Source organism: Lampetra planeri, chromosome 34, assembly GCF_965212315.1.
Source record: "Lampetra planeri chromosome 34, kcLamPlan1.2.h2, whole genome shotgun sequence".
NCBI lineage: Eukaryota > Metazoa > Chordata > Hyperoartia > Petromyzontiformes > Petromyzontidae > Lampetra > Lampetra planeri.
The window spans coordinates 10,862,399-10,877,969 of NC_136140.1; the positions used below are offsets into that span (position 1 = coordinate 10,862,399).

The 15,571-nt window shown below is 52.1% G+C and overlaps 1 protein-coding gene across 2 annotated transcripts; it reads right to left on the reverse strand.

Moving 5' to 3' along the window:
- Window positions 1-2,465: 2,465 nt before the first annotated feature.
- TADA3 (transcriptional adaptor 3) lies at window positions 2,466-15,083 on the reverse strand. Of its 2 annotated transcripts, none has more exons than XM_078610732.1 (10): window positions 14,987-15,083; window positions 13,060-13,298; window positions 12,138-12,271; window positions 10,706-10,903; window positions 9,757-9,862; window positions 8,910-9,042; window positions 8,681-8,790; window positions 7,798-7,907; window positions 6,721-6,906; window positions 2,466-3,195 (listed from the first exon to the last, which is right to left on the reverse strand). In XM_078610732.1, the coding sequence occupies exons 2-10, from the start codon at window positions 13,264-13,266 to the stop codon at window positions 3,003-3,005; spliced, it is 1,377 nt and encodes a 458-aa protein (XP_078466858.1). In that variant the 5' UTR covers window positions 13,267-13,298; window positions 14,987-15,083; the 3' UTR covers window positions 2,466-3,002. The 2 variants fall into 2 exon arrangements, with proteins under 2 accessions (XP_078466858.1, XP_078466857.1); XM_078610731.1 differs by having other exon boundaries at window positions 14,935-15,022.
- Between the last annotated feature and the right edge of the window lie 488 nt (window positions 15,084-15,571).

The following is a 15,571-nucleotide window of genomic DNA, read 5'->3' on the forward strand; positions in this document are numbered from 1 at the left end:
GGCAGGTTTGAACGACTTTTACGCGAAGTAACCCAAAACAACCTTTTATGGATGAGATGTTAACGACCTCACTTGGTATACAGGAGGTCGTGGATTTGAACCTGGGACCCCATGGCTCACAGCCCGGCACGTAGCTATTAAGCTGAGCCATGGTCATCACGTCACCTTTCGAAGTTGGCAAAAGTTCGTTTAGAGATTTGAACACAATCGCAACTGCGATATCCACTGTGCCACAAGCGATTGGTGGATGAAAATGCCCTGGGTTCTTAAATATTTTTATTATATAGTTGTATTTAAAGTGAGAAAAAGTAGAATTTGAACAGAGCACCCAACGAGATGTTGACTACCTCGCCTGGTATACAGGTATTGGCTTCCATCCCAACCCCGACACCTGTTGTATATTTGGAGTTTGCATGTTCTCCCCATAGTCATGAGGATTTTTGTCAGGGTCCTCCGGTTTTTTTCCTCCACATTTAGAAACATGCATTTATAGAGTATTTGCCTGCTATAAAATCCCACGCGATGAGCCACTTCGTTGAGCTCATTTGGGATAGCCAGGTCGCTTCTGAAAAATAGCTACGCAGCTCAGTGGGGTTCTTCCCTGGTAAAATAAAAAAAGTTTAGTTTAACAGTTGTGTTTTTTAGAACTCACAGGGCCGAATGCTCACCACTTGGCCACAATGCGACCGACATCCGATACCACGTAGACTTCGGAACGAACGTCCAACATTAGCTGCCACGGTTTTTCATTTTTCACGGATGATGGCTTTTGGCTCTTGGCCAAATCTGCTTCCAGGCACTAACTGCCAACATGTATCGGCTTCTTGCACAATCCTGCAATGTACAAACAATCCATCCATCACGTGCACACGGACTGATCCCATCGTTCCATCTCTTGGACATTTATGAGTGGTTAATGTTGAATGATAAGAAAAGTGAGTCCATAAGAGGTATTTTTTGGGTTAGATCACATAAATGTGTCATTAAACCAGCCACCATCCAACACAGCCAATTAAACAAGTATATATTATATTATTGGGTCTTTCGGTAAAGTCACGTAGATAGGTTCAAAGAAAATAACACAAATTTTATTTGAACCGATCTATGTGACTTTACCGAAAGACCCAAGAATATGAATTTCTGCAGACACACGAAAGTTTTAAGTCAATATTTAATATTATGTATATTCGACGCAAAAGCCTTCGTGTTAAAAATAAAAGTGAAGCTTGGGCAGGACACATTAGTAGGGCAGGAAGGGATGATGGCCGGTGGTCAAGATTAACGACGGGGTGGCAACCAAAGTAGAAAACGATCCCTCCCCCCGGAAAGTTTGTCACTCGTCCCGGAGACATTAATTCCCACAGTCACTTGGGACACACACTCGACACACAACACATTCGCCTGTGTACGATCTCACCTAACGCACTCGTTCACACGACCTTCGACTAATAATACACCACGCTCTTCTACGAGGCCGAGCTGCAGCCGTATTTAAAGCGGCACGTATTTGTGGGATTCACGGCAAGCGCTTGGGATTTCAAAAATATTTATTAAGTGTTCAGCAACTCAACATTGCTCTTGTTTTAACTTGTCATGTGCAACCCACGTGGAGCAGAACCACAGAACCGCACTCCAACGTCAACCACACGCCAGGTACCAAAACTCAGGAACCAACCACTCGCGGACACTAAATCACACAGACGAGTACAAACCCACCACAAATACCAACCAGTCAGGTACTGACCACACGGTTATAAACCACACATAGGTCGCGACCACACTCAAAGTGAAGTACAAACCACACACATACACGAAGGTAGAAACCACTCACACACCGACCGCACCGCACACACACGCTACTTGTGGAGGACGAGGCTATACACGCGCGGGTCCCGACGGCTCGCCAAATATCCACAACCGAACGCCTAACACCTGCGCAAAAACCACAACCCCAAAACCTTCTTGCAAAACACTACCACTACCTCAATACACGTCACAGAACTACCCAGATACCCTAACCCCTTAAAACAGCACTAACCCTGCCCCGAACTCCTAATGATGTTACCTGTGGGGTTAACACCTGACCTTTTCTTAATGCTACGAGCACTAGCCGAGACTCTAAACCCTTCACACCAATACCAATGCTGCCTTTTCCACTGCCACTGGGAAGCGTGCCGGTTTGTTCGCGAGCCGGGCAACTTGGCTCAGGCCGAATTCCCACGCTGGCTTCACCGGAACCAGCTGACCGACCTGCGTGCAGGGCCTCTGCTTGGCTCGCTTGCGAGCTGCACGCCGTCAGCCGGGCCCGCCCTTGGAAACCAGTGGTGGCATCATGGCTTCAATGAGGAAGCGAGAAGTGTGGCGATTGGCGCCCATCGCTGAAGTTAGTTTCGGGGCCGTGCACATCTAAAACACGGCTGAAAAGCATAAATCAAGATACTTACTTGGGAACTCCTAACACACACCAGGCCTGCATTATTTGTATCTCTTATCTCTTCCCTCCCAGGCCACAGGAGGGGATGGGATGTAATGGGAGAGGCATCCAGGACGATGAGCCGGCTTCTTCGGGGTCGTGGAAACGCAGCAAGACGATTGCCTAGCACCCTACCCACCGGGCGTGTAACGGTGCATCGGGTTCAAATCGATTCCTGTTCTCAAGATGCACACGTTACCTAAATCGTGCGCGAGAAGTCGCGACTTGCGAACTATACAGACGACGCGCTCACGTTACAAGTGTCGGCGAGTGGGGGGTAAATAAAACTGTACAAACGAAGAGGAGGCAACGCGACAACGAGACGCTCAAAAACGAGACGAACTGACCGTTTAACGGAATCACGAACCCGTCAAATCGCGACGCACGCGAGGATCGGCTATCACCTCCACACCCCCGGGACGCCAACATCTCCCCTCGCGGAAACAACGGCGCAGGCGCGAGCCCCAGAGGGCCGACGACGCGGCGATGGCCTCTCTCCCCCCATCCCCCGCCCAACCCGTTGACGTCCTCACGCATCCAGCAGCTTGAGGATGCTCTCCCTCTCCTTGAGCACCTTCCAGGCGTGCTCCTTCTCCTTCTTGGTGGGCGTCCGCTTCTTCTGCCGGGCGCCCATGATGCGCCGGTAGGCCTCCATCACCTCCGTGTCGGCCACGCGAGCGCGGGCGCGCAGCTCCTGACGCCGCATCTCCTCCCGCGCCATCCTGCGCGAGAAGACGCATAACGGTACACGCCAACCCGAACCTCGGGGGCAGAGAGACGCGTGTCCAGCGGTGGCGCATTCACCGCTTGTTGCAGGGATTGGCAGTTCAAGCCGCCCCGGCTGGCCTGGTTAATACCGCCGGTGTATTAACCGTAATATGAGTAATACAACCCCCTTGGGTTTACGTCGGGGGATTGCGTCCCTGTAAATGTGCGACAAAGAATATCAAAACGACGTCAATCGGAGCGGTTTACAGGGTAGCAGTACGGTGGTGGGGCAAGTGAAGGCTGAGAGGACGACGGATAACGAGAAAGGACAGACGATGCTGTCGGCGACGCGAGTGTGGGTTTGAGGCGACGCAAATCGGGTAGCTGTGTTAGGAACACAACGACGATGTGCTTGCGAAATGACGTAAAAATGGGGAAACGTAAATCGAGGTGTTACTGTGCAACAAAGAGGCTTGCTCAGCGATTCGAAAAATTACACCGCAAATTTACTTAAATTGGAACGACCAATAGAAACATCGCCCCCTGCTGGCAGACCGGTGGCCACTTGCAGGCCGGTGCCGTGTTCAGGTTCGCACTGCACACGTTGGACAGCTGCCATTAGACGTTTTGAGCTACGTTACAGGCGCAACGTAATTGTAAGGATTGTTATTATTTATTATAATATTACTTACAAACTTTCTCATTCCGAGACGTCTGCATCGTGTGGCTGTCCCCGTTCACCGCCGAATCTCGTAAATGCGCAAGCGGCTCGGCATTAATTTTACTTAGAGGCGTCATAGTAGCAGTGCCGCTGTTTTTAAAGACGTCGCTACTCACGACGGAGAACCGTAGCGACACGACCGCAACTTTACGATAGCTGGCGCCAAACTGTGCCGCACACGCCCCTCCCGCATAGCCTTTTAATTTTGAATCCGTTCCGATGACGTACGTAACGTACGTGTACGTCGATCGGAGCAGAATCGGAGGAAAAACTGATGACGTACGTCATCGGAATGGGCAAGGGTTAACAGACTAAAATGTATTCTCAAGCTTGTAACACGTGCATTGAATTGTGTAATTCTGTTGTTCCCAAAAATATATATACGACACACACACAGAAGAATAGAAACAAACAAGCTGAGGTTAAAAAAGATATCACATTGACCGTCAAGCCAAGTGCTTGGGCCTGGGCACGTGAGTGGGGTACGACGATAAGCGGCCAAGAACGTTGTCAGGGAAGGGAGGCAGTGTGCCGGGGGGGACGACCACCGCAGGGGCTAAGAGGAATGAAATCGACCCGACAGCCGGCGCGACGTTGGCCATCAAAGCGAAACACCACGAGAGAGATGGCGACGGGCTTTGGGAGAATCTTAATTTTAGAACTTTCGTGACTGCAGGAATTATTATTTGTTTCTTTCGGTTAAGTCACGTCTAAAGATAAAATAATAAATTAAATTAAATAATAGAATACGACGTTTCGATTGCAACACAAGCAATCATCATCAGGTATAATGAAATAGCGACATAAAATCTAACCAGAAAACTATAGACAGACATATTAGCAGACAGATATCACCAAGATACATAGCGAGAGCAACACAGGTAACAGAGAGGGGTGATCGTCTCTGTGTGGTGGCCTTAAATAGACAGAGGGGGGGGCGGAGGCAGAGAGAGGGAGGAGGGTTAGAGAAAAAATTAGCATATCAATGAGTGGTCAACAGACGTGGTGCTGCGAATGCGATGGCACGGCAAGCAAGCCTGAAAATCAGGAGAAGGACACACTAAAATTAAATAACCTAGTAAAATATCGAAATGTAATGTAATACAACACAGAGGGTCGGTCAACACACAATTAACGCATAGCCTGGTTGATTACGTATTTCAAAGATTGCTAAGTTAGAATTGAAGTGTGAACAATCTAAAGAGAGGACACAGGCAGAGAAAACAAGTCGCCAGAGAGAGAAAAAAGATAAGCTTAAAACTTCCCCGTAGAAGTGGTTCAATAGCCTGGTTGATTACGTATTTCAAAGATTGCTAAGTTAGAATTTAAGTGTGAACAATCTAAAGAGAGGACACAGGCAGAGAAAACAAGTCGCCAGAGAGAGAGAAAAAAGATAAGCTTAAAACTTCCCCGTAGAAGTGGTTCAATCTTAATTTTAGAACTTTCGTGACTGCAGGAATTATTATTTGTTTCTTTCGGTTAAGTCACGTCTAAAGATAAAATAATAAATTAAATTAAATAATAGAATACGACGTTTCGATTGCAACACAAGCAATCATCATCAGGTATAATGAAATAGCGACATAAAATCTAACCAGAAAACTATAGACAGACATATTAGCAGACAGATATCACCAAGATACATAGCGAGAGCAACACAGGTAACAGAGAGGGGTGATCGTCTCTGTGTGGTGGCCTTAAATAGACAGAGGGGGGGGGGGGCGGAGGCAGAGAGAGGGAGGAGGGTTAGAGAAAAAATTAGCATATCAATGAGTGGTCAACAGACGTGGTGCTGCGAATGCGATGGCACGGCAAGCAAGCCTGAAAATCAGGAGAAGGACACACTAAAATTAAATAACCTAGTAAAATATCGAAATGTAATGTAATACAACACAGAGGGTCGGTCAACACACAATTAACGCATAGCCTGGTTGATTACGTATTTCAAAGATTGCTAAGTTAGAATTTAAGTGTGAACAATCTAAAGAGAGGACACAGGCAGAGAAAACAAGTCGCTATGTATCTTGGTGATATCTGTCTGCTAATATGTCTGTCTATAGTTTTCTGGTTAGATTTTATGTCGCTATTTCATTATACCTGATGATGATTGCTTGTGTTGCAATCGAAACGTCGTATTCTATTATTTAATTTAATTTATTATTTTATCTTTAGACGTGACTTAACCGAAAGAAACAAATAATAAGGGCTTTGGGAGGTTCTCATCCAGCAGCGGATAGACGTGGTCCCATTGTGCGGATGATACGTCGCACGCAGCTAAGTTCACGTTGCCCATGCAACCGCGAGAGGCGCGAGCCGTTCACCACTAAGTTAAACAAAACCATTCATGAATTGATCCACGACTCTGAAATTGCGACAATTCATCAAATGTCCCAGTGGGATGAATCGATCCGCTCGGGTGGGATGGGCAATCTGGTGAGGTGGCTTTAGCGGTAGAGCGAGCGGCTCACAACGGGAAGGTCACCAAGATAAATCCCGGTTGGGGTTTACTCAGCCCATCATCCCTCTGGGGGCCCTATAAAACAGGTACCACTTCGTGGGAAAGTCAAACAGTTGGTTTGTTCTACGGACAGACACTCGTCCCTGCCATTGAAATGTAGAATTTCTACCACCGGCTCAGAGATGTTAGCAGGAGACGTATGTATGTATGTTGAACTTCTTTCGCACCGTACGTAGCCAATTGTGCTAATCGGAGGTGTGGGGGGGAGGGGAAGGACAACAAACTAAACACAAAAAGCAGTCTGAGACGAGCACCAATGCACCAATGCACCAATGCTCATTTGAGCAAGCAGGGCCTCACCGCAGGAGGTCCTGCTTTCGTGCGCGGTTGTGCGCCGTGACGGCACGCAGCTCGGCCTGCCGCTTGCGCAGCTCGGCCAGAACCTCGTCCTCGGAGTCCTCCCCGCCGCGGCCCTCCGAGTCCAGCAGCCCCTGCGCCAGCAGCTCCTCCCGGATGCGCGCCTCCAGCGACTTGGTGTGCGGCACGCTGAGGTGGGCCAACGCGCGCACACGCACGCACGTACGTACGCACACGCACGCACACGTACCAACGCACAACAGACACGTGAGGTCCTGCACATGGGTACGGCGCTCGCGGGCGCACGTTACAAAGACAAAGATCCTCTGGGATAGAGATGAACAGACTGGTGGTTCAGGTGCTGTCAGCGAGCATGGGAATCGAATTTGGGTCACCAGGATCGTTGATGTGAGGGTCGCTCCTCTGCTCTGGCGAGATGTTAACTACGCAGTCGAGAGATGTTTAGTTTAACACGTAGGCTTTCGTGACCAATATCATCTGTAAGAGGTGTTTCGGGTTAGATTGCGTGAATATAAATGTGTCGTTAAAACTGCCATCACTCAACACAGCAAATTAGTGAGGTTTGTCACGTAAACAAGGGGTTTCAAGGTAATTGTAAATATTGTAGGTATACTCTAAAACACACTAGTAACTAATTGGCGAAATTTTATCGACTCCGCTCAGTACACAGGAGGTCGTGGGTTCGATCACGACCCTGACGCCTGCTGTATATTTGGAGTTTGCGGTGTCTCTCCCCGTGGTCATGTGGATTTTTCTCCGGGTACTCCAGTTTCTCCCTAACATTTAGAAACATGCATTTAGAGTATTTGGCTGCTATAAATATCCACGTGTAAGCCGCTTCGTTGAGCTTTCATTTATGGCCAGGTCGCTTCTGAAAAAGAGCTACACAGCTCAGTGGACCTTACCTGCAAAAATAAAAAAAATAGTTTAAATAGGTTAACCACTCACCATTGTTGCTTACGGGTCTCCTCCACAGAGGCCGATCTTGACACTGCTGGTAACCAGTCCATCGAACAAACATGGACCGATGCAGATCCTCACCCAAACACACACGTCTACCTGAACGGCTTGGCTTGGCTGCGGGGGGATGTGGCCGCCCCATCCCCTTCACTGGCCTTGCTGGCCAGTTCCGGGATCGGAGACTCCTCCATGGGTGAGATGATGTTCTCCTGCAAGGCAGACACCATCGTTACAACCAGCAGAGCCTTGTGTGCTCAGCAACAATGCCATTCATTTTTTTACCTGGGGAAGCCTTGCCGAGTCCGGAGACTCTGTTTAGGAGGGTCCGACTACTTTGGGTCCTTTGACCAATTCCATAAATGGCAAGTTTTGCATACTTGAGAGAACCACAGTACCCACAGTAACCACAGGCACACAAGGGAGTAATATTCAAAACGTCCCCACGGATTTGAGAACCCACTGCTGTATTACCACTTTGTGGCCATCTGGCGAATGAATACGAGTCATGACTCCACTGGCACTTTGAGATGTACTGCATCATGGGAGGGAGGCCATAAACCAGGGGTGACGAACCTGTAAAAGGCCAAGAGCCAACAAGTACCCATGAGTTCTGCAAATAGCCAAGTGTGTATATTTTACATGTGTATATATAATGACAGTTTTCAGCAGACATTCATAATTATTTGCTACCACTGTGATAGTACATTCTACGCTATGCCCCTTCAATAGAGCCACATGTGGGTGCACTGCTGGCTGTAAACAGTAAATGACGGTGATGATGATCACACTACCGGCAGGAAGAGCCACAGTGAAGAACGTTGCTTTTTGCCATGCGCGTGGCACCCACGGCCGTCGACAGCTTATTCACGCCCGAGCAATCAGGTCGCACGAACGAATCGCCTGCTTATAATGTGGACGTCGTCTCTGGTTGCAGGCAACCAAGAAGCACAACCAATTGCTCAGGGGTGGACGCGGCCATTACCTCCACGAGTGCCTGCACCAGGCGCTGGGTGAGCGGCCCAAAGGGGCACGCGTCCTCCGGCTGCTCGTTCTGCGTCCCCGCATCGTTACGCCGCATCAGGTTGTCCACCTCTGCACACGCACGCACAGTTCCTGCCGCGCTCCGGAAAAACATCCGCACTGAGAATCCGACGGTGGCTGTGGCCACACACCTTTAAAAATTAGCGCTTCTGGTGCCAATGACCCCTGACCTGTGTTTCCCAGGGTGCCTTGGGTCCCCTTCTTCCTGTCGGCCGCGCTTGCAGGGCGAGCGCCGTCCCTCTGCTCCTCCTGCAGGTCCTCCTGCGCCCAGCGCTGGCAGTAGTGTTTGCCCAGCGGGGGGACCTGCCCTCCAACACACACACACACAACAAAACACACCGACATGAGCCCACAACACGTTACATGAGCCCCGACTACAATCCCAACACAGATACTGACAGACCCCCAATAACCATCCTTTTCTACGAAGCAGCAGTGATGTCACCACAGCGCTCATGCAAGGCGAGTTGCACGTAAAGCGTCAGAGGATCATTGGCAGGTCACAGGACAGACCCGTGTTATTGGCTGACTGACATGACTGGCAGATGCACCACGTGTGCTCCCAACTGCGCTACCTTGCAACGTTTTAGCCGCCCAGAACTCTGCCCGTTGTTATTGCCGGAGGGCGACAACCTCCAACTGTCCAGTGGCATCCTTCACGAGCCTCCTCCACAGAGGGCGATCTTGACACCGCTGGCTTCGGTCAGCGGCAAGTTCACTCAGATCCACATCTGCCTGTACCAGATCAGCCCATTTCCTCTCTAGTCCGTGCCGCATCCATTTATCCCCCTCTATCCATCCAAACGAAAGCTGCTGGGGCAAGTGGTGGCTGGCATGGGCTACATGACCCAGCTAAAATAAGAACCCCCCCCCCCATTAAAGCTGGGGCAAGTCCTGATAGCGAGCACCTACGACGGCCCAGCCAACGCACACGTGCAATGAGCAACGCATGGAGATGGGAGGGGGGGGGCAGCGCCTGGGACCGCCCGCCAGGGTGACTCCTGGGTGGGAGTTCACCTTGTAGTATTCGGCCTCATCCTCCGGAACCTTGAGCAGCTCCTCCAGGACTCGGATCTCCTCGGCCGTGATGTCGGCACAGTACGGCTCCACTGACGCCCAGAAGCTGTGCATCACGCGCAAAAGACAAAGATTCCCCTGTATAGCGTTAACAGACTGGTGGGGCAAGTGCTGTTAGCGAGCACCTTATTGAAGGCCGTACAGCAAACAAACAGGTGGGTGGCCAGCACTACGCCTGACTGCTATCGTCTCCCCAATGCTGATGCTTACACAACGCACCAGGAACCAATTTAAGGCTGAATCGCCCTAGGGGAGGCCCAGAACGAGTTGAAATATTTATCAAATGGGAATGTTACATAGGTCACCGGGTTTGTAGTGCAGTGAGCTAAAAGTCTGTTGACAGGGAAGGGATCTTCGCTTTATTTTGTTGTGCGCACTTGAGAGAAAATACGGGTGTCCCTGTATGTAACTATGTGTGTCGGCAAACACGTTCGTATTTGCGCACGCGTGCATATATGGCCGTGTACGTGTGTAATTGTGCAAGTTTTCACGTGCGTGCATGTATGTAAATGTGAGTGTGAGCCTACAGTTGCTTGTGCGCGCATACGTTCGTGCAATTGTGCATCAGTTTAACACATGGTAGGCTTTCGCGACCAATGTCATCCATAATAAAGGTTTTTTTGGGTTAGATTGCGTAAATATGAATGTGTCGTTAAACCTGCCACCACCCGACACGGCCAATTAGTAAGGTTTGTCACGTAAACAAAAACACACCGGTGTGTTGGAGAGTAAACCCGACGTTTAGTTGGTGTATGTGTGTGCTTCTGGCGTGTGTAAATGTGGGTTTAAAATGTGTGGATTTTTGTGCGCGCCATAGCGTGCACGTATGCGTGTGCACGCGTGCGCGCATTTTGCGAGTACGCATGTGCGTGCTACGTGCGCGTGCTACCGGCTGGGCGCGTCGTTCTTGGGCGCCCGGGGCTCGTCCATCACGTCGTCTGGGAACTCGTACTCCTGGAACTTGGGCTGGAGGTTCTTGGTCTTGGGCCGCCCGGGCCCATGGCCCCCACCGCCTGCCCCCGTGCCGTGGGCGCCCCCCGCCCCCGCCGAGCCGTGCCTGCGACCCGCACCGACGGTCTCGGCATCGCTACCGGCACCACGCCGCCCCACCACCGGTCACTTTAGCGTCAGCAAACGACGGAAGGCCGAACCTCCCGAGGGGAGCCAGAGGTTGAGCCAGGCTCGTCCCATATTTCAGGTGACTTTGTGTCTCCAAAAACATCCTCGCGTTGTTGAATGAAAAACAACAACTTTGAAGGGCGTATTTTGTCTGACGCGCAGGCCAATTTCTGGTCTAAACTTTGAATGAGATTTTTGCAGCCATCTCTGGCCAAGCGGCATTCGGAGGAATCGACGGGTAGATGACATTTATTCAGATAAATGCAGATGATGTTAAAACCAGGCATGAGCCACCGAGAAGAGGGGAAGATAAGAAAAGCCGATTGTTGTACCGAACTTCTACGATGCTCCCTGCGCCTTCACCAAAAAGCACTGGCCAGCATGGTGAAGTATGGTCAAATTACCGCCACAACCCGTGTGGAGTGAGGTGGCCCTCAGTCATTAGTGGAAAAAAGGGCTGGACAGTCTGTTCTCCTATAACACGGTAGTTCCGTTCCTGAAGAACACCGCGTTATGGGAAAATCTCATTATAATAATTAATATATAATAGAGGGCGTAAAGCAGTCCACAATAACACGTGAGATGCGTATGCAGGCCAAACAAAGATTGAGGCGCGTGGGTAGCATCGAGAAGCATCCCAATGCCTTGTATGATCACGCTACGACGAAGCAGCCGTACAGCTGCTTATTCCTACTCGCGCGACGTAGTTCCATTCTCTCGATCACGTTATATCCAATTCACATCCGCGGCATAACAAAACATGTGTTCCCTAATATATTCATGGCGTTATATCCAGTTAGCGTTATGATAACAACACGCTTAACGGGACAACAGAGTGTACGTGTACACGAGAGCCATTGAGACGTTGTCAAGAGAAACCTGGGTCAGAAACATCAAGAAAGTCTAAGGATGAGTTGTGGAAGAAAACATTTAGGATTTTGGGATATTTAAGGACAATTTCACACCTCTTTTGGGGTTTTCAGATCTTTTACATTTTCTGCTCGTGCTAAACGTCTCCATGCAAACACGAGCGGGGTCACCCACCGCGCGCGTGAAGTCGCGTTTGGTAGGAGACGCACACGCACACGCAAGCGAGATGGCGTCAACCCCTTATCAGTACCTACCTTATTACAGACCAATTCATAACTTATTGGTCAACTCGTGGCCTTATAAAACCTGCCACCACCCCCGAAAGCACTCACCCATGGCTCCCCTTGCTGTCCGGCTTCTGTTTCTTGGGTTTGCTGCCTCCGTGCTTGCCTGTGGAGGATGCCACGTGCTCGGCCGCCTTCGTAAACTTCTTATCGCCCTTACGATCCTGCCAGTCGGTCAGGATCTGTGCGGCACCACAACAGAGGGGGGGGGCAAGGGAGGGGTCATGGTGCCATATCTTTAAACCCCTTAATCAATGCCTACCTCATCACAGACCAATTCAGACTTTATTGGTCACCCCATGCCCTTATAAATCTCAAAGTACATCCTACAAAGTCTCACCACAAGGGAGATACACAAACAAATAGACCAAAAGAAATGCCTGTATTGAAACGGCTGTACGCCGTATGGACCTGAAAACTCCCTGTACAAGAATACAGGTAAACCGTATGAGTTGACAGGTATGCAAATGCATTCGTGGCTCAAAACACGACTGAAAGATCCCCTTAACCAGCCGCGCCTCGCGACCCCTCATCACCTGGGTCTCTCCCTGCACCTCATTAGGACCGCCAGCTCACTCATCACCATCCCCTCATCTGTGTCACACCACTCTCCTCACTTGCATCTCTCGTCTGCTCACCCCATGTCTCTGCTCACCCTTTATTCACCGGGGTCTCAGTCCGTTGGTACCTCCCCTCACCCCTCCACTCTCTCTCCTTACTTGGAATCTCTTCCTTCACTTATCCTATCCCAATCCTGGATTTCTACTCTTCTGACCCCTGCACTCTCAACCCTCTCCTCGCCTGGATCTCTCCTCCGCTAATCCCATCTCTCCGCTCACCCCTCCACTCTCTCCTCACCTGGGATCTCCTCCTCCTCTACTCATCCCATCTCTCGCTCCCCAGCCCGGTTCTACCCCAACACCTCAACCACCACCGACCACCCTCAACCCCACCACCACCACCACCACACCTGGATCTCCGTCTCGAGGTTGCGCAGGCGGCGCGACGCCGCTGCCAGTAGAGTCTCGAGCTCGAGCTGCAGCGTGTCCAGCTCCTCGGGGCCCACGCCGTCCTCGGCCGGGCGGCTCAGCACGGCCGTGTAGCGCGGGCACTGGCGCGTGTGCTCCACTGCGCGGAAATCGTGGAACTCCAGCGGGCACTCCTTGAGCTCGCTCATGGCGACCGTGGCTCCCCGCCCCCCACGTGCGCCTTCAAGAGACGCCACACACACAGGATCTTTATACTGTACTGGAGGAATCTGATGAGCTACGAAGCTTTTTTTTTACGACAGATGTCCAGACGGCGCACTTAAACACTGGTTCCCACACACACAGCATAACACTCACAAGTCCAGACCCTGCTCACTGGGATCCCAACCCCACAAGGCGGTCACCGAGACCCAGGGCCCACGCTCTCACCCAGATCCCAACCCCACACCGTGGTCACCGAGACCCAGGGCCCACGCTCACCCAGATCCCAACTCCACACCGTGGTCACAGAGACCCAGGGCCCACGCTCACCCAGATCCCAACTCCACACCGTGGTCCCCGAGACCCAGGGCCCACGCTCACCCAGATCCCAACCCCACACCGTGGTCACAGAGACCCAGGGCCCACGCTCACCCAGATCCCAACCCCACACCGTGGTCACTGAGAACAAGGGCCCACACTCACCCAGATCCCAACCCCACACCGTGGTCACAGAGACCCAGGGCCCACGCTCACCCAGATCCCAACCCCACACCGTGGTCACAGAGACCCAGGGCCCACGCTCACCCAGATCCCAACCCCACACCGTGGTCACCGAGACCCAGGGCTCACGCTCACCCAGATCCCAACTCCACACCGTGGTCACAGAGACCCAGGGCCCACGCTCACCCAGATCCCAACCCCACACCGTGGTCACTGAGACCCAGGGCCCACACTCACCCAGATCCCAACCCCACACCGTGGTCACAGAGACCCAGGGCCCACGCTCACCCAGATCCCAACCCCACACCGCGGTCACAGAGACCCAGGGCCCACGCTCACCCAGATCCCAACCCCACACCGTGGTCACCGAGACCCAGGGCCCATGCTCACCCAGATCCCAACCCCACACTGTGGTCACGAGACCCAGGGCCCATGCTCACCCAGATCCCAACTCCACACCGTGGTCACCGAGACCCAGGGCCCACACTCACCCAGATCCCAACCCCACAAGGCGGTCACCGAGACCCAGGGCCCACGCTCACCCAGATCCCAACCCCACAAGGCGGTCACCGAGACCCAGGGCCCACGCTCACCCAGATCCCAACCCCACAAGGCGGTCACCGAGACCCAGGGCCCACGCTCACCCAGATCCCAACCCCACACCGTGGTCACAGAGACCCAGGGCCCACGCTCACCCAGATCCCAACCCCACACCGTGGTCACAGAGACCCAGGGCCCACGCTCACCCAGATCCCAACTCCACACTGTGGTCACCGAGACCCAGGGCCCACACTCACCCAGATCCCAACCCCACACCGTGGTCACAGAGACCCAGGGCCCACGCTCACCCAGATCCCAACTCCACACTGTGGTCACCGAGACCCAGGGCCCACGCTCACCCAGATCCCAACTCCACACCGCGGTCACCGAGACCCAGGGCCCACGCTCACCCAGATCCCAACCCCACACTGTGGTCACCGAGACCCAGGGCCCACGCTCACCCAGATCCCAAGCCCACAAGGCGGTCACCGAGACCCAGGGCCCACGCTCACCCAGATCCCAACCCCACACCGTGGTCACAGGGACCCAGGGCCCACGCTCACCCAGATCCCAACCCCACAAGGCGGTCACCGAGACCCAGGGCCCACGCTCACCGAGATCCCAACTCCACACCGCGGTCACAGGGACCCAGGGCCCGGCACTCACCCGGCCCGCAGTCCCCACTGCCCGCGGTCCCCTCTCGCTCTGCCTCTCTGCCGCTTTCTTTCCGCGCGCGCCACAGCCAATCGCAGCCGCCTCCGCGCGTCACGTGCCGCCCATTGAGCCAATCGAAGGTGGGTTTTGTTAATCTGTATTACGTTTTCAAATACGCGGTTGGGTCGTGCAGCCGGTCACGCGGTGCGGTTGGACCAATAGCGTTCGCGAATGGGGGCGGTTTTCGCCTTATGTGGGGTATGTTTTTAAAATATACGGCGTTCCCCATTACACACATAGGGGGAACGCTTCAAGTAATATTTTGCCACTGGTAAAAGAGATCTCATAGTGTAAATGTTTACCCCGAACTCTCAATACTCTGATATTGCACTGTTTTTGAGTTGTACGCCTTCTGGTGTCATCTGGCCCTACACCAATGGGGACTAGGCTCTAAAGAAAGCCGTCTCGGGTGTGGGCCAATCAACTTCAATAACAGTGCATATTATTATCCTTATCAGAGTTGCTTCTTTTTGTTTGCTTTATTGACTACTTGTGTTGTGGTCATTGCAAACATGATGCCTTGAATAAAGGTGTCAG